The sequence below is a fragment of the Astatotilapia calliptera genome, chromosome 4, assembly GCF_964374335.1.
Source record: "Astatotilapia calliptera chromosome 4, fAstCal68.1, whole genome shotgun sequence".
Lineage (NCBI taxonomy): Eukaryota > Metazoa > Chordata > Actinopteri > Cichliformes > Cichlidae > Astatotilapia > Astatotilapia calliptera.
The window spans coordinates 8499380-8524184 of NC_137425.1; the positions used below are offsets into that span (position 1 = coordinate 8499380).

Consider the following 24805-nt stretch of genomic DNA (forward strand, 5'->3'; position numbering starts at 1 on the left):
CCAAGAACTTCAGTTACTTAATTGGCCATTTAAGGTTGGCTACAAAAGCAAATGAACCCTATGGAATTAGCTACTGTGACATCAATATGCCAATGTATCACTGTGTTAGGATACTGCATGTTTGTTACCATATATGGATGAAGGGTGATGTGCTAATTTATCACCTAATGCTAGCGAGCGTGGTTAGCAACCTGTATTCATAAAGTCATATCATCATCATTTGCTAAGTAACTGACTAATAAAACACTAGATTTTAATTCATCAAAAGTGGAGTACAAATTTCTTGGTCTATATCACACAGGAAGTTGTAACATTAGTCAGCTAATCCATTAAACATCTCCCAAAAGGCGCCAACAGCACACACGGTGAAGAGCATCAGTGTAATGGCTCAGAGTAGCGCAGATGACTACTAGCAGACGCTGATGGACTCCAGCTGCCTGTGTCAGGACACCTGTCAATTAATGAGGTCACACTGCTAACGCACCTCCAAGTTGATGAGTTATAAAATAAAAATTAACATCACACTAAACATAATTATGATCAAGAGGGAAACTATCAAGCATCACTTTTTTTGTAAACCATTTTTCCTACCATGCTGTTAATATGTATTTTAATACTGTAAAATTAGGCATTGTAACATGTGCTTCTTCTGGAATAAACTCCCTTTTGAATCCTCAAGTGGCCATTAGAGGATCTGCACTTCTGCTAGTCCATGGAGCCTTAATTTTTTTAGCCTCAGAGGTTGCCTTTTGCTCAATCCACATAGACTTGTAAATTGAAATTACTAATTAAAAAATAATAATTAAAAAAATTAAAAACTTAACAGTTCTAATGCAAAATAAATCATCTATTTCTGGATGCTGGAGGTATGAGTGTAACTGTTTTGGCTGGCCTATGTGGCAAAGAGCTTTGCTTTCTCTGTGCCCGTCCAAGAGTTTTATGTTGTTGCATCATCAGTCAGCAGATATGTGCGTCTAAACAATGTACCTTTACAGCTTATGAGGCAACTTGCTAACAAGCTGATAAGTTAGAACGCCACCCTCTCATGCAGACACAGCAACATCTTCTTCATCTTCTTTTAAATGTCATATCTGGTAAGTCTTGCAGTCAGAATCAGCATCTGAATGGACTGTTGTGCCAAACAAGTACAAGTACCTCGGGCTGTGGGTGGACAATAAACTGGACTGGTCATGCAACACAGAGCACCTGTATAAAAAAGCCCAAAGCCGACTGTACTTCCTCAGGAGGCTGAGGTCTTTTAACATCTGCAGGAAGCTCCTGAGGATGTTTTACCAGTCAGTGGTTGCTGGAGTACTTTTCTATGCTGTGGTGTGCTGGGGGAGCAGCACAGCAAAGAGGGACTCATCCAGGCTGGAGAAACTGATCAGGAGGGCTAGCTCTGTGGTCGGCATGAAGCTGGACACTCTGGTGACAGTGGCAGAGAAAAGGACACTAAAGAAACTGCTGGACATTATGAACAATGCTGGGCATCCTCTGCACACGGCCATTAACAACCAGAAGAGTCTGTTCAGTGACAGGTTGCTTCTCCCCAAGACAAGAACTAACAGACTTAAAAACTCCTTTGTCCCACACGCCATCAGACTGTTTAACTCCTCTCTGGAGGGGAGAGGGAGGGGAAACAGGAGGACAAAGGAGGGGGAACAACTAAGCTGTAGTGCCTCTGCACCTCACTGTACAATACCTTTTGTGCAATACTTTTGTAAATAGTCAACAGTGCAATAGACCTCAATACTCGAAATATGCAATTCATTCACTTGTATTTTTATTTTTTATTCCTATTTATTCTATTTATCCCCTTCGTATATTTTATTTATATTGTCTCTGTATTTATATATGTGTGTGTGTGTGTGTGTGTGTGTGTGTGTGTGTGTGTGTGTATATATATATATATATATATATATATATATATATATATATATAATATTCTGTAACTCTGAAACTTCTGTCGGTGCTGTGCTTTTTGGAAATCGAATTTCCCAGAGGAACCCACCCGAGGGATTAATAAAGTTCTATCTAATCTAATCTAATCTAATCTAAACAAATTCAATTTTCCAAGATGAGCTATATAGTCTCTCTATAGGCTCCTCTTGTTTGTATTTTTATTTTAATTCAATTTTCTTGTCTTTATTTATTTATCTATATCTTTTATTATTTACAAGTCCACGTGTAATATGGCAATAGTAAACAAAAAGGGAGAGAAAATAAGTGAAAAGATGCAGAAAACAAGCAGCACTTGACATGGTAACTTCCGGCTCAAACAAACTTAACAGGACAGTGGCCAAAATCCCAGCACTGAGCTTCAGAATTAAGAGTAAAACCCAATGTGTGATATCGCAGCAGCTACAGCTTTGTTTTCTAGTTATGATCCAAACATGTTGTACACAGATGCAGAGCATTTTGAGAAAAAACATATAAACATGGAAATTACAGCAAAACTTGTACACCATTTTCAGCTTGAATGTACCCCTGCTGTCAAAAGACACGAGTCAGTCTTTGTTTGATTTAGTCATACGGAGGTCTAAAATGATTACATTTACATTGCAGTTGAAATGTTCTTGTCATCTCTGGCACACAGATTGTTGCACTTTTGACCCAAATAGAGGGCTGGGGAACAGGAAATTGTTACAGCTTGTTGCCTCCTTTGTGCCATGCACTTCACTCAGTTTGCCTCATAAACACTAAATAAGTACAAAATGGAGCAGTTATGCGACAGGAACTGATGCTTTTGAATAGACTTTGTACTTACCTCAGTTTACTTGACGTTTTCCAAATACTGCATTGTACACTGGTACAAAAAGGAAGCAAAAGTGGTATAATTAGTGCCACAATACTCAAATATCATTATTATAAGGTATTTACCTTACAACATAAACCACCCTGAGGCAACTGTTGTGATTTGGTTTGATTTGGCGCTATATAAAAAAAAGTTAAATTGAGCTGAATTAGAACTCTAACAGTTCACCAACCAAAGTTTTTAACAATTCATGATGTCATCTGATGCTTTTTTGTGTTGTTATTTTTTAATTGTGTATTTTATTTTATTCTAATGCATTTTCTTTATTCCAGTGTTCAACACTTTCGTCAGTGGTTTTCTGTTGGCTTAGCTTGGCACCCATTAAAATCACATAAAAAACTGAAAGTCACTTTTTGTTATGATCCCCGCTTTATTTGAGTCCATAAATATTGTGATATTGTTTGTGTGGCTGACCTATTCCTATTTTACTCTTCCAGCTTCCCACTGCAGTTGTTGCTGATTGTAGAGGTGTAGCTACTGTACTACTAAGCTATATAATTTCAACAAGGTGTTGATTGTGGCACAACCTTTACCGCTGTACATGATTGTGTTTCATAGCTCAGCTATTTTCAGAGCAGTAAAACTTCACTGGTGACAACATGCTGACATAACATTTCACTTTACATTTTAATCAAGGCTGAATGGTAGAAGAGTAAACAAGCGCAGTGATGGACACATAATGTTCAGGAGGACCTATTAAATGCTGTATTTGTTCAGTGTCTGCTGAGATTTTTGGATAATGATGGCTTCTGCTGCTATCTATCATCCTCCAAAATAAATGATTAATAGCGTCAGTCCACTGACAGTCACTTTTCCAACATAAAACAGAGTGAAGAAGGAACGTAAGGGATGGACAAAAACATGTGTGGCGTGAGGCTGAGAGACTGCAGCCGCTATAATCAAATAAGGCTTCGTCTTCAGCGTGCATTTATCTTTGTCATCATAAGACTTTCAAAGGCTCAGCAATTCACGACTACTAATGTTCTGCCTTTTGTCACATCCCCAATTGCCTTTTATTAACCATTCTCCGAAAGATAACTCGGTGTGTTTAAATTTTACAGACCTACTCTGGATGTGATCTAAAATAGGTCATAATACAGGATAAAAGATCTCTGCCTTTAGCCTCAAAAGTGTAGCTAAAAAGAGACAGTACTTAGGGCTGTATATTTACTTATAAGTATTTACTTATAACTGGGATTTTCCTGCACAATCATTTCTAGGATTTACAGAGAATGATGCAAAAAAAGAGAGGGTAAATATCCAGTGAGCAGCAATTCTCTGGGTGAAAATGCCTTGTCAGAGGAGAAAGGCCAGTCTGTTTTTTAATCTGATAGGAAGATAATGCCACACAAATAACCACTCTTTACAACCAAGGTAAGCCGAAGTCTATCTCTGAATGCACAACACACCTAATTTTGGGCAGCAGCACTTCTGTCAGCTAAGAACGGGAAACTGAGGGTACAGTTTGCAAGAGTTCATCAAATTTGGAGAGTGGATGATTGGAAAAAAGTTATCTAGGCTGATGAGTTTCAATCGCTGCTGCAGCATTTGGATGGCAGGGGCAGGGTTTTGTGCAAACAACAAGAATAAGAATAAACGCATGAAAGCCATTATCCCTTATAACAGCCATTCAGACTGGTGGTAGCAGTGTGGAGGATATTTTAAGTCTCAAGTGAGCATTATTTAAATGCCGCAGCCTATCTGAAACCAGTATTGTTGCTGACCATGTCCATTATTTTATTACTAAATATGCCTAAAATACAACAAAGTGTAACAAATGAAGAGGCCAATAAATGCATACTCCTAATAAGTGCATACTCCTTCCTAAAACAACACTCAAGATCAAATGTTTCATCTAAAACATTGAGACTGGCCTGAGGGTGGCAGCAGAGGAGAGGTCACAGAAGAGTGTTTCCCATGTATCGTGGTCATTTAATAATAAATCTGCCATGTGACAATATATTACTTTAATTTGGATGAATTTGAGTTTATTTGTTATTCTAGTGTCCAGTGTGGAAACTTCAAACATGTTACTGTGATTGGTTATATAAACTCATTAATATTGTATTCTCTTAGATTTTTAGAATTGTAAGGTATATAATATGACCACTGTTTCTTTCTTATTTTCTTTTCACTGCTGTTGTCATGGGACATTGAAGGATATGCTAAATATATTAATGTTTGTCAGCGATTTTCTGCCACGGTCACTGGCTAATCATCAGAAAGCAAACATTAACTTGAAGAGTGTGTGTAGTGCAAATGTATTTTTGCAAATGCATGTTTGGTGCCATCTGGTGACTTCAAGCACAGGAGCTGAAGCATTTAAATCAAGGGCCAGGCATCTGATAAATGGAACACAACAGCTGCCATATTACTCGAGCTGCTTGGTGGAGTAATGAACACACCGCCAAACAAACTTATTCTGGAAGATCCCCGTGCCTTGTGAACTTATGGAAAAATATAACACTGTACTGTATTGTGTTGTGTTGTTACATAATGCAGTGTTTTTGCTAGTTACTGTACTGGAAAGAAGGAATTAACTCCTCCTCTATTCCACAGTCTGGATGGGAATTTAGTGAAACGAGCTAAAAAAGTGTGTAAAAACTGCTAATGATGTTTGGAGGTTCCCAAAGGAATGTATCACGAGTCATCACTTGTGAAAACAAGCAGCCAGTTGAGTAATCCCCAGTGACTGTAGCATCAGCCTAAGCAAGACAGAACATGAAAAATATTCCACAAGCTTTGAATAGTTTTACTAAATTCATTTTTGGGGATGGAAATGGACTCATAAAAGATGGGGAAGACTAGAAATTCTAAAATACAATTTTTTTCACTAAATCTAGTAAGTATTGACATAGAAAATAACATGTGAGATAAATTTTAAACTGCAGAGGAGTAATTTTGTATGATTTTGCTAAAATATGCTGCATAATAACAACCTTATTGGAAATTTGATGCTAACCATGTAGTAAAAAATTTGCACAGTAATGTTTTTATTCCCCTGAGTAAAAGTAGAGATTACTGCTAAATCTTGTGATCATGTAATATTAGGTGCTTGCTTCTTTGTGAGATATGATTTCTCACAGTGGATGGGGTACTTTTGTTTCACGATGGACACGCCTGTGCTTGTGTTAGCACAAGCACTGTGGAGGTGTAATCACACAAGGGAGACGCTCTCTGCAAGACCTGAGAAAAAGAAGTTGACGCTGCTGTCTGGCACAACGCACATATTTTTCTCTAAAAGGTACCTAATTATGCTTACTTATAATAGGACTCGAACTTATTTCTGTCTTGGTTATCATCTGTAAAAACAACGTTTCTCTTGTTCTCGTATACTTAAGGTATACTCGTTTTCAAACACGCCTACGTCATGTTAAGTTAATTCTTATGAGAATATTATATTTGAGGAGAGATATAAACCAGCTTTTTGGAGGTAATTAATCTTTTCAGCAATTAAATGTGTTGCTGCTAGCTGGTGAACTGTCAGTGGGTATTGTTCTAAGCTTTCAATCCTGCTTCTCTTGCAGTCAAGATGCCAGAAACAGCTGAGGCTGTGTCAGCCACTCTCACCACCAACAGAAACTGCACTATAGAAATAACCAATGTCAGCGGTAGCTACTGCCTCATTAACCCCAAGTAAGTCTGCAAATGTCTTTGTCAGTTTAACACTTGTAAAACTGATTAATTGAGAAAATAAATGGATAGCATTTAGGGCCAGACCTGAATGGCTGAATGTTTACTTCATAAAACATAAATCAATGAATGACATTGCAGGAAAAACATTGTGATGAACAATGGAAACTTCACAACATCATACATTAAGTTCACTAAAATGCTGCTTCTAAGCTCTTAAAAGCAACAACAAGTGACATGTCCTGCAATTCATAATTAGGTTTGGCTGCCTAGTGTTTGTGAATCACTGTTATTAAAAAAAAAAAAAAAGCATAACTAAGTTACATATATGTAATTATTATTTTCTTTTGCATAACAGCCATGTATAATTTGGGGGTCACCACAATCTCCACCTTGTGTTCTTTCTAATAATTCATAAACCTAAATTTCACAAGGAGGGCTCAATGGCACTGCAAGCAAAATGCAGTGCACCATCTATTATAACATTAATAAAATATTAGTTTTATATAGCCACCTACTGTATTTCTCAACAATGTAATATGGATTTCCCCCCCTCCGACCACAAAAAGGAGAAAAAAATTAATAAAACACAGCAACAAAATAAATATAAACAATTCATGTCTATTGGAATCTGTGCCATCCTTCTACATTTATCTAGCTGTGGGAAGACAGGCCATATTTTGGATGGCTGGTTTTCATGTGTGACATTACTTTGCTGAGAACATCCACCTATCCATCATGCAGTGACACACACTGCCTCATTGCACATCGCATGCAGGTACACTCACTGTTGCTTAGAAGTCCACAGTAGTACTCCCAGTCACACTCCATCCATCAGCATAAGATGTTTCACCCTGGAAAGCCCAACACTCAAAAAGTAAATTGACAATCTCCACAAAAGTTACAAAAGTGTGTTTTTTCATCAAAAGTACGAGAAGTGTGACATAAAAGTTGCTAACTGATTAGTAGTGACGGTAAGGATTTATCTCTTGCTCTAATGTGTAGGGTGTACATGAAAAGTGGCTTCTGTCAACACCCGCCCCAGCCCACGATTCGTACCACCAAGACAGAAGTGTGCTCCTTCACCAAGGATGACAACACTGCCACGGGTGCCGTCGGCATTCTAACCTACGATTTGTTCCATATGCAGAGCCGGGTTTGCTCCGAGCGCATGGCGATCATGTTCTCTGTGCCTTTTGACCACAACCTGTATAAGAACCAGCTGGCCATGGGTGTGTTTGAGCAATCCCGTGCTTGTGACAAACAGCTGTATGACCGGATGTATGATGGGAAGGATCTCAGCAACTTCACCCGCTCTGAGGCAAATGGCTGTGGGCTGGAGTACAAGGCAACATATGTTGACCTGAGGGCCACAATGTCTACTGTTGGAAAAGCCATGGTTAAAGTGGAGCTCTATGATAAAATGGGTCATTAGTGTGCAGTCTACTGGTGTTCTGCTTTTCTGTGTTTTCTTGTTTTTCTAGTCGCAGAAAAATAAACTTCATTTGATTTGACGACTCTTGTCATCCTAAAAAAAAAACATTTAGGAGAAGAGGAAGACTGATTTTGCTGTCATCTGTATTTTGTGTCTGCTGAAAGATATCAATATCTGACAGCCACCTCATTGATTCTCCATTAGCTTAGCTCTTGGGCTCATGTACACGGAATACTCTATTTTCGTTTATTATGGTAATAAAGCATTCAGCCCCAATGCTTGTGCTACTTTGAGTGGGATATGTTTTCATTCATATGCTTTCATTATTACTGATGAACTGTAATCATTTTTTAATCTCTTATCTGGATCCGTCCAATTCTAATGAGCAACAACAGATGGAAGATGTTTTTTTAATTTCTACAAAAACAATATTGTTCTTCCTTCGCTGTTAGACTCTCCATCTTGCTTGATTGTGTGGTATTTGGAATGCAAGAGTTTCAGCAAGATACTAAGCAAAGTATCGCTCCAGAAATGTCTGTCCCAACTTGTTTGATCTGCTTTTTTTACTGTTTCACAATACAAGAGGAATGACAGTCCCAAAATACATTCATGTCTTGTTATTATAGTCTTGAAGGGCTCACCTCAGTGGTTGGGATCCAATGGGAAATTGTTGGAAACTGTTCAATTTAGCCACAGGCTAGGGTGTGGCTGTTTCATCCCACAGGGGAAAAGAGTAATATTTGTTATCATAGTCTTCTTTTCGTGTGGGTCGTGTGTTTGGAAAGAGGGTGTGCTATCCTGTATTTAAGCAGGGTTGTACTTCAATTGGGAGGGTTTTCTGAGTGATTAATATATCCTTGGGGGGGAAAAAAAGAAAAAGAAGAAAAAGACAAAAAAAGGAAAACCAACCAGCAACTTTTACTGTTTTTGGACTTCAAGTACTAACAACGCTTCTCAGCAGGTAAGTCACTTCATTTAGGGAAACTACATTTAGAACAATGACTCTCCTAGCTCTTATAATTTGTAAGATATATAGAACTTTGATGAGGCTTTTGTTTGATTTCTTTAATGTATCTGTTGATAAAATGAGTGATCATGTTCTTTCATTTTCACTCTAACTTTATCACTGTGTAGTACTAATTATAAAGTACTGTCACTGGAGTGGTACACTCTGTTAAAAGACTGCAGCAATTCTATGTTCTCTTGTAAAATCTCATTAGCCTGTGAAATACACTATTTTTACGCAGTGACAGTCGATGTGTGCTTTTGAAGGTCAGCGTAATGATATTAGAGTACATCATCAGAGATGAGGTCGAACCTGAGTTCTATATTGTTATAAGTTTATTCCTATGATTCTCACTGCAGTTAGGAGGAAATAAACATCCATGTTACAGGTATGAGCTGGTTGACATTTAAATTATTTTTTATTAGATCAACAGAGCTCGCAGCCACTGCAACATGACAGAGACAGCTGAAGCTGTAGCTGCTGACGTGAGCAGCAAGAGAAGTGTGACCATCGAAATATCAAATCTCGCTAACAGCTACTGCCTTATTAACCCCAGGTAAGCCCAGCCCGTGTTGTGACTTTTCGGGCTTATATGAAATACATAGAAGACCAAAAAAAAAAAAAATGTTGAATGCATTTTTCTATTTGTGTACTAATTAGGGTATACCTTGAGAATGGGGATGCATACAACCCACCGCAACCTACAGTGCGCCCTCTAAAGACAGAGGTTTGCACATTCACCAAGTCCAGCAGCAAAGCAACAGGAGCTGTTGGTGTACTGACCTATGACCTTTTCGAGAGGTCACAGAATGACTTCGCTGAGACTGTGGCTCTCATGTTCTCCGTCCCCTGGGACTACAACCTGTACAAGAACTGGTTTGCAGTGGGCATCTATAAAAGGGGCCGTAACTGTGACAAGGATTTGTACAAAGAAATGTACTACGAGAAGAATCAGCATGAACATGGGTTTGTCAGGGAGGAAGCCACTGGGTCAGGAATCAATTACATGGGTAACCGCCTAGATATCAGGGCCACTATGTGTCCTCTAGGCAAGGCTATCATGAAGGTAGAGGTGTGGGATAAGCTTCTTACACCCATGGGCCAGCAGGCATATTAAAGGGCCCCTTGATACCAGTATTTTTGTCATGTTTCCTGACAGCAGAATTCATTCTCTGCCTTCTGCTTCTTCCTGGTAGACTGTTTCTAATACAGCAGGCATTGTTGCTGACATGTGTCTGTATACCTGGATATTACCCTTCAGTAAATCTGCTTAAGATATGAATTTAGTTTGTTTATAAATTCACCCCCCACCCTCCCAGCCCCCGATCACACACACACACACACACACGCACACACTGTATAATCACAGCTTCTCTCTGTTGCAATAGCATTCAGTTTTAAAATGGAATCTTTAGAAATGGAAATCAAAGGATGACTCACCGGAGGATGAGGGCATATAGCTTAATGAAATACGCTGAAAGCTTGTCTGTATTTACCTTGACACTGTAGTCTGAGGAATAAAATAAACCTTTTTTCTGAAGCTATTTGTGTATGACTGTCTGTTGACTGAGTTTAGAAGATGCAAAGGGTTTAAAAAATGAGATTTCCAAAGCATGCGCCATGTGCTGTGCATTTATAAAGGCTTCATAAGGATCAATCTGAAGTGGGATTGATATAGACAAAAACAAAGGGTCCTGTTTCTTTTTGGGTGTCCCCTCCCCCCATGGCTGAATTCTACTTCGTCAAAGTCTTGGTATCACTTGAAAAACAATTGTATTATTTATGAAATTGTAATAGCTATTAGCTATGTTACGGCTAAATTACAAAATTTTCTGTAAAATCAAAGCATTCAATATCTCTAAAAACATGCAACGCAAGTCTGCGTTACTGGTTAGCCAAAAGATCATTCAGTATGCATGCCAAGTATCCTTGGGATAGATACTGTATGACTGGGTGAATGAGGCATGTTAAGTGCTTTGAATGGTCAAGTAGAGTAGAAAAGTGCTATTTTAGAACCAGTCCATTTACTGTTAATTTGCAGTAATAACTTGTAATGTAAGCTCATTACTTAATCTTTACGAAGCAGTAAACCTGAGATAACTTACATCTGCTTTCTTGTGATTATCATCTTGTCAAGTTGGATGCGATTTGGGTGAAGACCCTATTTTTGTAACTTGTGATACTTACTAAAAGCTTATAACTATTTAATTGGGTAGAAATTACCATCTTGTTGTGTAATGTCGTCATCAGATTTTATTTTCCAGTAATGGCACAGCCAATTCTTTGAAGAGACAGTCATTAACCTTAGGGAAATTTCCCTGTGAGCTTGTCACAAAGAAGGCACAATATCTCCTCTTAATTCACATCTTGTATGAGGTTATTATAGGTTCTGCTTATTCCGTCTACAATCTCAATACTGCCTTCCTGATTCTGTTTTCCCATTAGATTTATGGTGGTTTCGCCGTATTAACAGTTCAAACCACAAAGAAGCTCAGATTAAAGGTTCTGCACTCTGTCACCTCTGCATTTGCATAAAAGCCAAACATAGAAAAGAGGCATAACCTCAGCATGTTTAAGCACAATCCCTGAAGCACTGTTGAGTGACACTGGAGAAACGAAACAGTCCCTATAAACAGATGGGAACACTAACAAGAAACTTTTAGGTGTTTTTTTTAGGTATTAACTTAAGGACAAATGCCTGCACATTCCTTTCAAATTTTCCTCTTCAATCTCTCCTTAGCATTTACTATACCTGTGCACACAAGTACACATTTATTATTTGCATCATACTGTTTACTGCATGTGTTTGTGTAAGTGTGCTCCAGTATTTGCATCTACATTAGTATGTACAGTATGTGTTTGCACCCTTTTGTGGTGAGCATCTCTTAGTCTGGATACGCACCTGCGCCTGCAGATATTTCATATCAAATGCATTCTTTTGTGCATTCTTTTGTGCATTATGCGATTTGTATTTTGAAGTGAAAAAAATCTTTGGAGAACAGTGCAGGATTAGACCCTTAAGCAAGGAAGAAAAGATATGAGAAATTTTTTTCTAGGTAGATAAATATAAGAGGCTCAGCATTTGAGGACTGAAACAGATGCTAAACACGAGGGAATCTGACTACTTTTCTGATAAAACCTTCTGTTCCAATCCTTCCCGGATGTTAAGAGGCAAGGGAAGTGAATAAAAGCACGAGAGGAGCAAAGTCAACATGTCTTTTTATGAGACATATATCAGCTGATCACATTTAAACGACTGCAAGGTTCTAGTTACAAACACTACAGGAAGTTGAGAAAAATTTTTTTTAAAGCACACAGCAACTCAAATAAAATTGGAAAACATGGGAAAATATAAAAACTGTTATTTATTTGCATTTTTAGGAAGCATTTTTACTTTATAATAGCATTTTCTGCATTATTATATCACAAATAATAATTATTGAATTCATTTCTGGCACTACTAATATAGTGGCTACATTTTTCATCAATTTTCACTTTATTTTTAGAAAAAGAAAAGAAGACACATGAAGCTTTGGAAAGGAGTGGCTTCCTTTCCATAATCCCCACCTGTTATTTCCTGTGTCTATTTAACATATTTTTTGATAATTCATTCTTAATATTAAATTTCAGCTTCCAGTTTATTTTGTTTTACAGTGATTCTAATCGCCAACAGTGTTTAAGAAATATATTTGTCAATCTGGTCGTGCAAAAGAAATTTCCATGATCTAAAGTTTGACCGTGGGCCTATACCTCTGTGTAAAAATCACCCAGGTTATAATCAGCTGCATAAAAGATATTATTGCCCCTTAAAATAAACAGGCTTCTACTTAAAAAGGTTAGTTTTTCAGCATCGTCAACAACAGAATAAGCTCTCAAAGACTGCCATCTAGAGGCCTCCTACATATATTATCTCACACAATTACCTGCTCTAAGCATTTTAGAGACAGCTGGGGGAAAGTATTTGGGTAAAAACCTTTTCTAAACTCTACAGTTTGTATACGACATTCATAATATAATATGTCCCATGAATAGCTATTTCAAATTCTTGGTTTTAAGAGGTAAAGCTGGCTTTGTGTCCTTCAGAAACTGATTACTCCGTGTCTCCTTCTCCTACCACCAGCTACAAACATGTCTTGACATCCAGCAGTGTCTGGTACACTTTGATAGTTTGCTGTGCATCTGACCTGATGTGTGTCAGGCTGGTACCCAACACCTGCAGCCCCAACTCTGGAGCTCAGTTTCATGCTTCAGTCTCAGTCAGGTTCAGTTTCTGTAAGAGTGGGGAAAAAGGGGGAAGGTTGGCTTACACAGACGTGCTTGTTTGTTTTGTTTTCGAAGATTTATGCGGTTTATATTTCACAAACTCTTAATAATTCCTTTAAGCTGATACATGAAGGTCAAATGTCATGTTATTCCTGGCAGGGAACTGTCATACCATTTTAGTTTGTTATTTTTGAATCTCTCAGCATGTAGAGTGACACAGATGTGTATCATGTAACAATACCGATAGCCTGAAGGAAAACACTTAGGTGTTCTTTATTTTCAGAAGTTTTACATTAACAAAATCATTCTTGATGCTTTGAATCCTCTAAATATTTTTAATCTTGTAAAAAAGGATAGCGATTTGAATTTGAAACGTTCAGCTTTTTTTTTTATTAACACTAAGCATATTCATTTAAACTTGAATTTATCCTGTCAGTCGACCTACTTTCCTTTTTATACCTTTAAGAAAATAAAATTTCAATGCAATAACCCCTACATAAAATTGCTCCATAAAGTAGCTAGAATTGATATTTTTATGCAAAAAGCATTAAGAAAGGATATTTGTAGTGATGACCTCACAGAAAAAAAATAGTTAAAATAAGTGAAACCAGGCTTCCCTTCACACTGAAGCATTCCCATGATTCCCAGCTCATTATTGGTTATCCTGCTTGAACACTTGGTTTTTTGACTGTTTGTTTTTTTGCTCAGAATTGCTCACAATATCCAGCTGTTTTGAATAAAAAGCACACTTATTGTTTCTGCCCAGGGCAAATTGGCAATTAAAGTAGCAGGTTTAGTGAACAATGTTCAGTATCTGCTGGATACAACAAAGAAGGCGTTTTCTCACAAGTTTGCAGTATCAGCTGAAAAAAAATGTGTGTTTACAGTTCATATATATATATAATTTGCTTTTTCAGGGATAAATGTCTCAGGTTCCTCATCAAACTGTTGATCTGCAGGCTGCTGCAGGCCTTGCTCCTTTTCATCATCACTGGAGAACTGATGTTTCTGGCTCTTTTCATTTTCATTTTCAGCTGGCAGTGAAACAAGGTTATCCATGCTTCATATTTCTTTGAGTTTATTCTGACTGATCTAGCAGCCGTTTTCATGTCAAACCTAGCTGAATGTACAGTCATCTGCTGCCAGCATGGTGTCAGCCAGCTGAAGGGTCAGCTCTGACACAGCAGTACCAGCTGCCTGGCTCTCACACAACAAAGTAATTACTCATGTCACACTGAATGACTCGCATCAGTGGGTGCGATCTTTAATTTTCATCAAATCTGGACAAACTCCAGTGTGTATGTGTGGCAATAATCTAGCAAGTGGGGAAAAAAACATGTGTCATGCAGAAAAAGTTTATTAGGCATCAGGACATCTATAAATCAAATTAAATATCACTAATTGATCAAGAACCTGATATAGGCTGACTTAAGATTCTCCCTTTCATCAGTCATACATGAATCCCCAGTCACACTATCAAGGGCACATATGAAAGCCTGCAGCAGTTGATAGATGCCCTAACATGCCCTCATTCCAACCACACTGCCAGATCACTGGGGTATTGCAGTCATGGGTTCCCATAGTGAGATGATCCAGAAGCACCTAACAAAGAGCCAAAACTCAACACCGTCAACCAGGTGCACAGCTGAGGCTCACTGGTCCCTCCTACTGAGAGAGAGGGGGGCAGTGTATCTTTTTTTTGCTCTAAAAAGTTTATTTCAGAAATACATGTTGGTGTGTTCATGGCTTTTCTATGAGAATTAGTTTAACTAGAAACTAATTCCAAAACAAGGTTAGGTTTGATAAAAAGGCTGTTTACATTTTATGCTCTGTAAAATCTAAATGCAATCAGAATGTAATTATTTGAAAATATCTTAAAACAAGAGTTCATTCACAATGGAACACAGAAAACTTGGTTTAAACTGGGAGATTTTACAATTTCATTAAAAAAAATATTAGCTAATTTTTCATTTAAGTACAGGAACATGTTTAGAGAAAGTTGGAACAATGGCAAAAAGTTCTGGGAAAGTAAATGGTACTAAAAAGAATCAGCTGGAGGAACATCTTGCAGCTAATTAGGTGAATTGGAAACATGCGACTAACATGATTGGGTATAAAAAGAGCATTTTAGAGAGGAAGAATTTCTCAGAAGTAAAGATGGGTAGATATGTATAGTAATTTCTGAATGTATAGGGGTGGAATTAGTAGCTTACACATCTGGAAAGACACCTTCAGTGCTGAAAGATATATACAGGTTTTAGATTAACATATGGTCCCATCCCATTTAGGGATTTCAGTGCAATTCAGGTAATTTTATATAGTGCCACATCACATATTTGGTGATTTGGCACTATATAAAAATTTGGTGATTTGGCACTGTATATAGTGCCAAATCACAACACCAGTTGTCTGAAGGCAGTATATGCTGCATTCTGTATCAACTAAAGGCTTTTCAATGAGCCTTTAGAACTCCCTGATAATAATGAATTGCAACAATCCAGCCTAGAAGTAATAAATGCATAAACTAGGTTTTCAGAATCACTCAGGGATAGGATATTTCTATTTTTAGACATTTTGCGCAAAATGCAAGAAGGCAGTCCTTCTACATATTTGTTTAATTTGCATATTTAAGAACATATCCTAGAGCTGAGGTAATGCCATACAGAGCAGGTATCTGGTTGGACACCATGTTTCTATGATTTCTAAGGTCAAGTTTTATTTGAATTTAGAAGCAGAGATTAGTGTCACCCAGGTCTTTTGTCTTTGAAACATTCCTGTAGTTTAACTAGTTGTTGTGTGTTTCCTCTGGCTTCATGGATGGATAAAGCTGGGTATCTTCTGCATAGCAATGAATATGTATGCCGTGTCTTCTAATAGTACTGCCGAGGAAAGTATAATATAAATAGAATTGGTCCCTGCACAGAACCTTGTGGAACTCCGTAATTAATCTTAGTGTGTGAACAACACTCCTCATGCGCATTAACAAATTAGAGTCTATTCGATACATATGATTCAACCCACTACAACTACGATTTCTGCAGTAAACTATTGTGATCGATTGTATCAAACTGCACTGAGGTCTAGCACGACAAGCATAGAGATGACTCCATTATCATAAGAAGAGTATTCATAACCTTACTAATGCTGTCTGAAACTCTTCAAATTAACCGTTTCTCTGCAGATTAGTTAACTGTTTCACAACTACTCTTTAAATAATTTTAGAAACAAAAGGAAAGGTAGAGATGAGCCTATTAGCTAAGTTAGGTCAAGTGTTCCTTTTTAAGTGTAAACTCTTTTTGAAAAGTCAAAATGAGCTAATATGTTTCTTAAAATATTGCAATCAAATCATTGCATTTTTTTTACTTAAATTTTTCAACTCAAAACAGGGTCCCTATGAAAATGCATTTGGATCAGCCGATTTATACTCAGCATATTATCTAATAGTACTGTGGTATATCTAAGAGGTTGGAGAATAAACTATTGACCTCATACACTTGAAACGATTCCTGTTGAAATGATAGTTCGTGGCGCTACTACAAACCAATCCCAGATCCCTCAGAGAACATGTGTTGTTGATACATATTTAATATGTACATGCCTCTAAAAATAGAAACATTCAGAAGTATGTCACTATTTTTCTTTGTTTTATTGATGTGATGGGAAGCATCTCCCTTACTAAAGTGAGACACCCACAATGTCTTCCAGGAAGTTTTGATTTTGTTATGCTTTTGTTTTGAAGTCCATTAACCACTCTCTTTTTTGAGGTCAGCTTCCTGAAGGCCTGATTCATGGAGTGCACACACGATTACGGCCTAATGATGCTCACCTGAAAGGAGTTCTCCAATTATCCACTGCTAGTGGGTTAAACCATCAGATGAGAGCTGAGGGTGGGATCGGGCTGAATCTTCAATTTGGTTTGATTTAGTTAGTTTGCATATTATTTAGCTGGGGTGTGTTTGTAGTCAGATATATGTGAGCTGTGTTAAAATAACTACAGTATTTGTCTTTTGTAGCTGGACTGTGTCAGGGGAAATCTTTTAAATTTTATTGGTGGTGGTATGACCTGCACCTATTTAAGGAGGGGTTTTCTGAGCAGCTGCATTGGTCATTTTTAGATGTGTCACTGGTGAGCGTGTTAAACCTCTGTATGTGTAAAAGAAATATATTCAGAGCTCTGAGCAATGACTGTTTTTTCCCATTTGGTCCCCTTCACATTACCTTGCGAGCACTACATATATCTATTTGTTTATATGGTTTGGCTTGTTTGTGGTATTTTTATTACTGTTTTAAGCCATTAAATAGCAGCTTCATTGCCCAATGATATTGATCATTGGGCAGGTGGTGCCTTTAGTGCACTTGTATGTAGTTCCATGCACTTAATTGTGCCCATTTGCCAAAACATGCTGTTCCAGAAACAAAGGATTAAAAACCCAACAATGGGTTAACAGAGCCAAATACTGTCAAGCCTTGCATTGCTGTGATAGTAGAGATGAAGAAAAGATTATTAACAGGCTCCACTGTGTACAGGACTTTTGTGCTTAAGTATTTTCATGAAAAAATCAGTGTTTTTTTCCTTTCTTTGTTTTTTCTTGTGTTGTTTTGATAGTGGTGTCTGTGTTCAAAATTTACTTGTTTATGTCTGTTTGTCAGTTTTTAATAGAACCACCAGAGGGCAAAATTTCTTTCCTGAAACATTTTAAAGCTCATGTACAACTATTGGCCCTTTGTGTATAGAATGTATGTTAATATTTTGTGATTGATAAAACATGACTGATGTTGATTGCAGAGTCTCATCTTGCGCAATGGCACCAGAAAATGTATTTCCTGGCTCTAACTATAAGACGTAACGCAAAGTTGGATGAGATCAGAAGGGGGTGGGGAGGGTGAGAATGACCCGACATCTAGAGAGGAAGAAGGTCACTAAACACATTTTCCCACCCAGTCCTGCCAAACACACACACATAGACGCACACACAAATGCAGGCCCACCCTGTAGTGTTTTGTGTGCCAGATGAGGGCGTGATACATGACTGTTGTCACTGCTTCCTTCACTACCTCAGCACTTGAAGAGCACAGCAACTGCACTGCAATATACTGATCACTAAAGAGACAGTGAAACACTGACTAGAGCAAAAAGCAAGACCATCTGCCTTACACACAAGGGAAAAGGGTGTTTAATCAAATAGCTGCAAAGGTGAAAGGGTAATTTCACAAGAATGGTACTGTATTTACAAGTCATAGTAAGCATACAACTGTAGATTTATTGGTTTAAAATATAAAAAATAAAAATGCATACAGTTCATGGCATGAGAGCAGGCAGGATGTACTTTCACAGTAAGTCCATGAAGTCCTGACAATAGCAGAAATACATAAGAGTATATAAATACACATTTTTGTTCTAAATCTGAAAGCACTTATAGTGGCTTTATTGTCATTCAGGGCTAAAGATAAGACTTTTATCTTTTTGTCATTGTTCAGTGTTTGTCACAATTCTGTGCAGGCAACTTAAAATGTCTTTTGTCTGGAGGGAGATACGATTTTCTTTTAACCAGCTTCTCATCACATGAGTATGAAGATTACTTACAGTTAATAAAAACAGGCCTCGACCCTTTGAACAATTTGTGTGCTGTGACTTGAATAACTAGATCCATGCATATGGTTAACTTCTTCTCCTCCCTACACATACACACTATTGAGTGTTTAGGATCTTTGTCAAAGATCAGATATGAACATCTTTCTCCTTTTCAGAATTAAAAATCATTTAGTTTCTAAATGCTGTCTTCATAAATATATTTTATATTTTTAGGCTCAAAGTTTAACAGCAAAAAAACTAACAAAACATTGTCTATGAATGCAAAAGCAGCTCAGTAATAAACTTTACCTTGTCTTTCATCAGCCCGAGTGTCTTGCATAAAACAAAGTGTCAATACAAATTTTGTTTCTACTTTTACAAGCTCCGGAGCTTTCGTCAGGCTAATCACAAATATTGGGTTCTCCAGTATAAATGAAATACTGTGAGCAAACAAGAGATGACCAATGCTTCAAGCAACGGCCAACTCTAGTGTCAAGTGGTTTAAAACAAAACATTTTTGTCACAGTAAATGAGATACAGTATAGTACAGAACATAGTTTCTGACGGTGTTTGTCTGTATTAAGAAGTATGTCACCTAAGAGAAACAGCTGTGATGCCACAGAACACTATCTCTGAGATAGTGCCAACTATGTCTATGTGGCTAATTTAAGTTGTGAAGTGCAGAAGATCTAAAGATTCAGTCTCTGCTGAGATGAAAGTGTATGAGCAGTCTGTAAACAAGGTTAGGGGAAAAGAGAGAACATAGCTGAGCAGAGATTTTAGGTTATCAGGAGTTGCCATCCCCATTTTTGGTCTTAAGTACCACCAGGCTAACCATGACAGGGATCAGGCAGATGGGCGTGATGACCAAAGCAAACATGATGGCAGGTGGTGGGTCACTTAGCTCATCTGTGGGACAATCCTTGAAAAAAAGGGAATGAATGTCCAAAAAGGTCTGTTCCACCACACGGTTGGGCCATGGGATGAAGTATAAGTCACATATGTCTTCTGTACACATGCTTAGGTTGCTGTACCAACTGAATAGAAGGAGAACATGAAAAGTAAATTAGAAATTGGCATTTAAACAAAAAACATTCATTTTAAATATAAATGCACCCTACTTACCTGTTTACCTTACTCCAAACGCACCAGTCGGTTTCGTTCAGTGATGCCATTGCAAGCTTAAAACTTTGCACACAGTAAACAGCAAACATGTCGGAGAGGCAGCCCATTCCATCTGACTCATCTTCACAAACTACAGAGCAGAAGAGAAGAATCAACAACAACAAAAAAGGGGGGAAAGGGAAAAAGAAAGTGGCTTTAAAAATGAGTTGTACATAAAACAACTTCTGCAAGACTCCCTTTATCAAATTATATATGAAGATATATGATTATGTATGTTTAGAAGGTTATGCCACTTACCAAACTGTCCAGTGGCATCTGAAAGAGAAGAAAAAACACTTTTTAGCTTAAAAACATGTACATGAAGCAGTAAGTCTCTCCAAATCTGCCATGTAAGCCCTTCCTAATTCAGTTCATTAAAAAACGCATCTGTCCAAGCAAATTGGAGTACCATGGGAATTTTTAGTCTACTTTAGATAATGAATTCTTTCCACATCTCTAGCACAGAGGCAGGCACTTTCATATATAAAAGGGAGACCACACACTCACCGAAGAGAAAGGAGAGGAATAACCCTATGAAACCAAGTGCTCCCTTCATGTCAGAAAAAATGAATAAAGGTGTGTTTTCCCCAGCGTATAACCATGTATAAAAAACCAAAACTTCTTAGACTTCGCACAGCGAGGCATAACAGGAAACCCGACAGGATGGAAGAGAAGCAGTGCAATCTTCGGTTACCAGATGTCCAAACAATGTTACCCGCGGTTACCAGATGTTCTTCGAAGATCTGTCTGATGGCCCTGCGCCTTGGCAGCAGCTCTCCCCCTCTCTAACACATGTTTCTTTAAAAATTTCTTCCGCTTTTAAAGGGGTGGAGGCAACAAAGATTGTCCTCTCCATTCTCCCAAATAAAAGGGAGCACACCCAAGCTGGGGCTGGACTCACATCTGAAAACCCTTTACTCTTTAACTCTTGTTCTGCTTTTTAGTCTCAGTTTCTCACAGTCGAAGGCCTGGCCAGCTCACAGCATGTGATTTATTTGCCTTTTGGGCTGCCTCTGCCAAATAGGAAACATAAGTAAACATTTAGGACTTAGCGTTTCGGGGTGGATGTAATCATGACTCTGCAGGGTGTGCTCTGCAGACAGCCATGATTTCATATTTAGGTTAATTTGACCAAACCTGGAAAGAGTTGTTTGTCAGAGTTGACCAGCTGTTTAAAGGGCCAACTATCGTTACGCGTGCATGCTAGTAGGAAAACATTCTGTAATTAACGCTACAAGTACGGGAAATCTTGCTCATGTGTGTGATACATCTGGAAGATAGTTTCTCACTGTCCCTACTCACCACTTAAAAAAAAAAAATTGTGTGCAAGAGAGGTGCTTTCACTGATTGAATTAAAAATGAAATCTATGGTTTAGGGTTTCTCACAACCAGCTTGTTAATTTATGACACTAAATCCATATGTTCGGCCTCTCACAACATCTGTTTGCCAAGCAACCTTTTGATTTAGTAATGACATCAGGAAATGTGTTCTCTTTTTTTTTTCCAGCGGGTGGGGGGCTCAGAGTTGAGAGCACTGGCAGGGGGAGGAGGGGGACAGTCGGGGGATACAGGAAAAAAGGAAAAAAAGGAAGGCACAGGATGAGGAACAGTGAAAGGGGCGCTGCTCCAATGTTCTAGTTGTTTCACAACTCAGAGTTCATGCGTTGATCACAGACGTTGCGTGGGGTGAATGACGAACAAATTTAGGAAGTCGAGCCAGGTGGGGGCTGCTCGTGATGAGGTTTCAGTTAACCTCCAACCCCAAACCATTACGGGCCTCATGTCCACTGACGTTGACCCCTTACTGGTAGAGACCTCCCCAGGAGTTTGTCTTGGATTCTTATGGTAATACACAAGGACAAATCTTGGCAGAAAAAAGGATCCCTGAGTTCTGGTTTTCTGGTTTGTCAGTTCCAGACCAGGCAAATAAGTTTAGAAATGTAATCCAAAGCAATTCCTCAGAGGACACAATTACATAAACCCTATTTGGAACTGTAAAAATACAAAATCTAGGACATATAGACATAGATGTATAGCTGTCAGTCTATAATAAAGTGACAGAGAAAATGTATGCACTTACTAAGAGTCATCATCCTGTCTGTTGAGTTAAACTCTGCAAAGAAAGGGTATCAGTTAGTGAGCAGTCATGCATGAATTTTGTTTCTTCCTTGGTTTGTTGCTTATTTCTGTAAATGTACTTACCTACTGTTACTGTCGGACGCACAGTTACCTTTTCTTCACTTTGACATACCACTGCTGTGCTTGCTGTAATAAGAGGAATAAAATAAAGACCTGAACACTGGAATATAACTGTTGATTTAAAACACCACAATATTTTATACGTGCAAATAATCTTCTATATGTAGTTTGCAGGCCTGACTGGGGCAGTAAAGGAAATAACATGCCATGGTGAATGAACAAATGAGTGCATCCTCCCTTTGTCTAGCCCTTTTCTAGGGAAATCTTAATGTGTTCAACTCAAAAGCTCATCCCATGTGATCACGGTCTTATTGCGCGAAATAAATAAGTAATTGACTGAAATATTTTATTTATTAAAGACTCGTGACAACTGCATTTAAAAAAAATGCAACAAGATTCATAAAAATATCCTCCTAAAGTAAAAAAAAACTGATCCAAGACAAATCAGTTGTCTTGGGCTGATCACAATTACTCTGTGACCCTTAATCCAAACTGTTTCAGTGTAAAACTCAGTCATGGCATTGACTAAACTCCTTACTAAAATCTACTAATTACTAAAAGTTTTCTTTGAATTCTTACTGAGAGGTGAGTTCTTGGAAAAGTTAAAAGATTAAGTCAGAATAATAAAAATTAGGATAGCATAAAGCCTTTACTTACCCCAGATGAAAAAAGGCATAAAAACTCTGAAATACATAACTAAGAATCTGGTGAGTGTCATTTTGCCTAATGTTCTTCTCCTCTTCCCTGATGGGTAAGAATTACATATCTCAACCTTTTGCAGGAAGGCTGTGTAAAGCAACAGGAAGCCCTCATTTCCTAGTAGGGGCGGACTCACCAAATGGGGCAAAGAGCCTCTGATAAAGTTAGGACTATTGCGGCCCATTGGTGCAGGACTATCAATCTCTCTCTCTCTTCATCTATTTCCTTAGTTTGTCCCACCCTCTGTTTTCAGGGGCCACACTTTGTCCTGTTTTTCTCTTCCCCACTTTCTGCCTCTTTATTTATCATTGCAAGCAGAATTTTATTGCAAACATGGTTTCCAGCTGCAGGAGTTTCTGATCAAATGCAAGCTATGTTAGACTGACAGGATACATGCTGCTGACAAGTCGCTTTTCATGTCTTGCATAAATAAAGATTTAGAGAAGTAAATGTTTTAAGTCAATTATTTTTAGGAGAAACACACAGGGTTGCAAATCACAAAGAAGAGATACTTTTTTAGCTTATTGTTCAGAAATATCAGACAAAGTTTTAATGAATCTACAGTTAATCTACATTTTTTTAGGTTATAGATTCATATTTCATTACTGTGGAGCAACTGACTAACCGTGGGTAAAGAATATCTATCTATCTCAATAAACCTCTGTGGTAAAGAGAGGTGGCTGGAATATCCAGTATGAAATTGATGCGCGTCACTGAGGGATGAGTACTCTTTTTCAGCTGCTAGGCTTGGAAGAAATCCAAGTAGCAGAGGCCAAAATTGCTTCCACATTTCATTTCAGTTAAAAGAGGCCACTGTTTTACATGTAATGGACTGAACTTTAAAAATCCAGCATATAGAAGCTTAAATATTGAACTTGGAGTGTGAACGAAGTAGAGCACGAAGCATATTTGAAATGTAAGTAAACATTTACTTTGACACGTGTTCTACAAAAATGAATGCTTCTACAGTCACTCGCTATTTCAAATGGCTTTCGAAGTCTCTGTTTTATTAGCTACTTTGTAAATCTTTTCATCTCCAAGGCTTTGTCACAGATCATAAAGCCTGCAGCATATCTGAAGAAATGTATCCCAAATAGAGATGCCAAGATCAACACGCGCAGTTTACGTGATACAGAATTAAAAACTTCCTGCTGATAACAGTGTCCTAAGCTCATCTTCCTCTGTGTGTTTGCTTGTTTGACAGTTTAGTATCAACATGGCAGTGGCTACTTCAAATATCACTGTGGATATGGCAAACAAACTGTATCTGAGATACTTTATGCTCACTGAATGCATAAATCATAAGCAGGCATGCGTGCCACAAACAGCACAGCCAGGGAACAGAGGGGATCAACGACAACAGCAATCAGACAGAAACACAACGGGTCTGTTAAGGCGATATAAAGTTTCATTTCTCTTAATCCTACTTTGATGTGTACATATGAGTTCATGTGGCGTCCTTCCAATAAAAAAACAGCTAAACAGCACCATCTTGTGTCTTGCAGGTGAATAATTACTGTGTCTGCTTTTGGGGATTTTTTTGTAATATCTTACAAGTAATAAACTATAAAATGAAATAAATGGGAGCTATAAATAAAATACCCTGAGGGTAAATATTTTTAAATATATTTGTATACTTTGTATTTTACTTTTTTCTTTGTGTTATATCCTGAGGGGATGTGTTAAAATTCCTCCCGTGGAGAGCACACACAACATCGACCATATTTATCAAAGCAGTACTTTCAAGGACTTTTATTTATAGCAAACCACTACTCGATTGCCTGCACTTTCAGCTTCTTATTTGGCATTAAGTACACACACTAATTGTTTTATATTTGATTGAACGTAAATATTTGGATCTATTTAAAGTGATTGTAGCAGATTAACTGATTATCTCTGATTTTAATTTTATGCACAAATCAGAATCACTGCCTCCATAGTAATGTGACTATTGGTAATTTATCGTAATTACTTATAGTGTTAGGAGTTAGCTTGTGTACATTAAATCAAATCAAGCCA

The 24805-nt window shown here is 37.9% G+C and overlaps 3 protein-coding genes across 5 annotated transcripts; 2 read left to right on the forward strand and 1 right to left on the reverse strand.

Annotated features, from left to right (window-relative positions):
* Positions 1 to 5486: 5486 nt before the first annotated feature.
* Positions 5487 to 8159, forward strand: LOC113020435 (uncharacterized). 2 transcript variants are annotated; one of them, XM_026164403.2, is made up of 4 exons: positions 5487 to 5657; positions 5867 to 6059; positions 6343 to 6451; positions 7454 to 8159. In XM_026164403.2, the coding sequence occupies exons 3-4, from the start codon at positions 6348 to 6350 to the stop codon at positions 7881 to 7883; spliced, it is 534 nt and encodes a 177-aa protein (XP_026020188.1). In that variant the 5' UTR covers positions 5487 to 5657; positions 5867 to 6059; positions 6343 to 6347; the 3' UTR covers positions 7884 to 8159. The 2 variants fall into 2 exon arrangements, with proteins under 2 accessions (XP_026020188.1, XP_080156303.1); XM_080300177.1 differs by having other exon boundaries at positions 5579 to 5657; positions 5951 to 6059.
* Positions 8160 to 8625: 466 nt separating this feature from the next.
* apnl (actinoporin-like protein) lies at positions 8626 to 10429 on the forward strand. The gene is made up of 3 exons (XM_026164402.2): positions 8626 to 8844; positions 9315 to 9445; positions 9550 to 10429. Exons 2-3 carry the CDS (start codon positions 9342 to 9344, stop codon positions 10004 to 10006), a joined length of 561 nt encoding a protein of 186 aa, XP_026020187.1. The 5' UTR covers positions 8626 to 8844; positions 9315 to 9341; the 3' UTR covers positions 10007 to 10429.
* Positions 10430 to 18299: 7870 nt separating this feature from the next.
* On the reverse strand, positions 18300 to 22921 carry ramp2 (receptor (G protein-coupled) activity modifying protein 2). Of its 2 annotated transcripts, XM_026164404.2 has the most exons (6): positions 22745 to 22921; positions 22091 to 22153; positions 21969 to 22001; positions 20147 to 20164; positions 19850 to 19979; positions 18300 to 19761 (listed from the first exon to the last, which is right to left on the reverse strand). In XM_026164404.2, exons 1-6 carry the CDS (start codon positions 22803 to 22805, stop codon positions 19512 to 19514), a joined length of 555 nt encoding a protein of 184 aa, XP_026020189.1. In that variant the 5' UTR covers positions 22806 to 22921; the 3' UTR covers positions 18300 to 19511. The 2 variants fall into 2 exon arrangements, with proteins under 2 accessions (XP_026020189.1, XP_026020190.1); XM_026164405.2 differs by lacking the exons at positions 21969 to 22001; positions 22091 to 22153; positions 22745 to 22921 and adding an exon at positions 20396 to 21392.
* Positions 22922 to 24805: the final 1884 nt, after the last annotated feature.

Bases quoted from the DNA above. Each gene is read 5' to 3' on its own strand.
- ramp2 (XM_026164404.2), bottom strand. From the start codon at position 22,805: ATGACACTCACCAGATTCTTAGTTATGTATTTCAGAGTTTTTATGCCT. The intron at 22,002-22,090 runs GTAAGTACATTT...CTTTCTTTGCAG, and splicing joins GCGTCCGACAGTAACAGTAG to AGTTTAACTCAACAGACAGG. The intron at 19,762-19,849 runs GTAAGTAGGGTG...CCTTCTATTCAG, and splicing joins GTTTGGAGTAAGGTAAACAG to TTGGTACAGCAACCTAAGCA.
- LOC113020435 (XM_026164403.2), top strand. From the start codon at position 6,348: ATGCCAGAAACAGCTGAGGCTGTGTCAGCCACTCTCACCACCAACAGA. The intron at 6,452-7,453 runs GTAAGTCTGCAA...TCTAATGTGTAG, and splicing joins TACTGCCTCATTAACCCCAA to GGTGTACATGAAAAGTGGCT.
- apnl (XM_026164402.2), top strand. From the start codon at position 9,342: ATGACAGAGACAGCTGAAGCTGTAGCTGCTGACGTGAGCAGCAAGAGA. The intron at 9,446-9,549 runs GTAAGCCCAGCC...TGTACTAATTAG, and splicing joins TACTGCCTTATTAACCCCAG to GGTATACCTTGAGAATGGGG.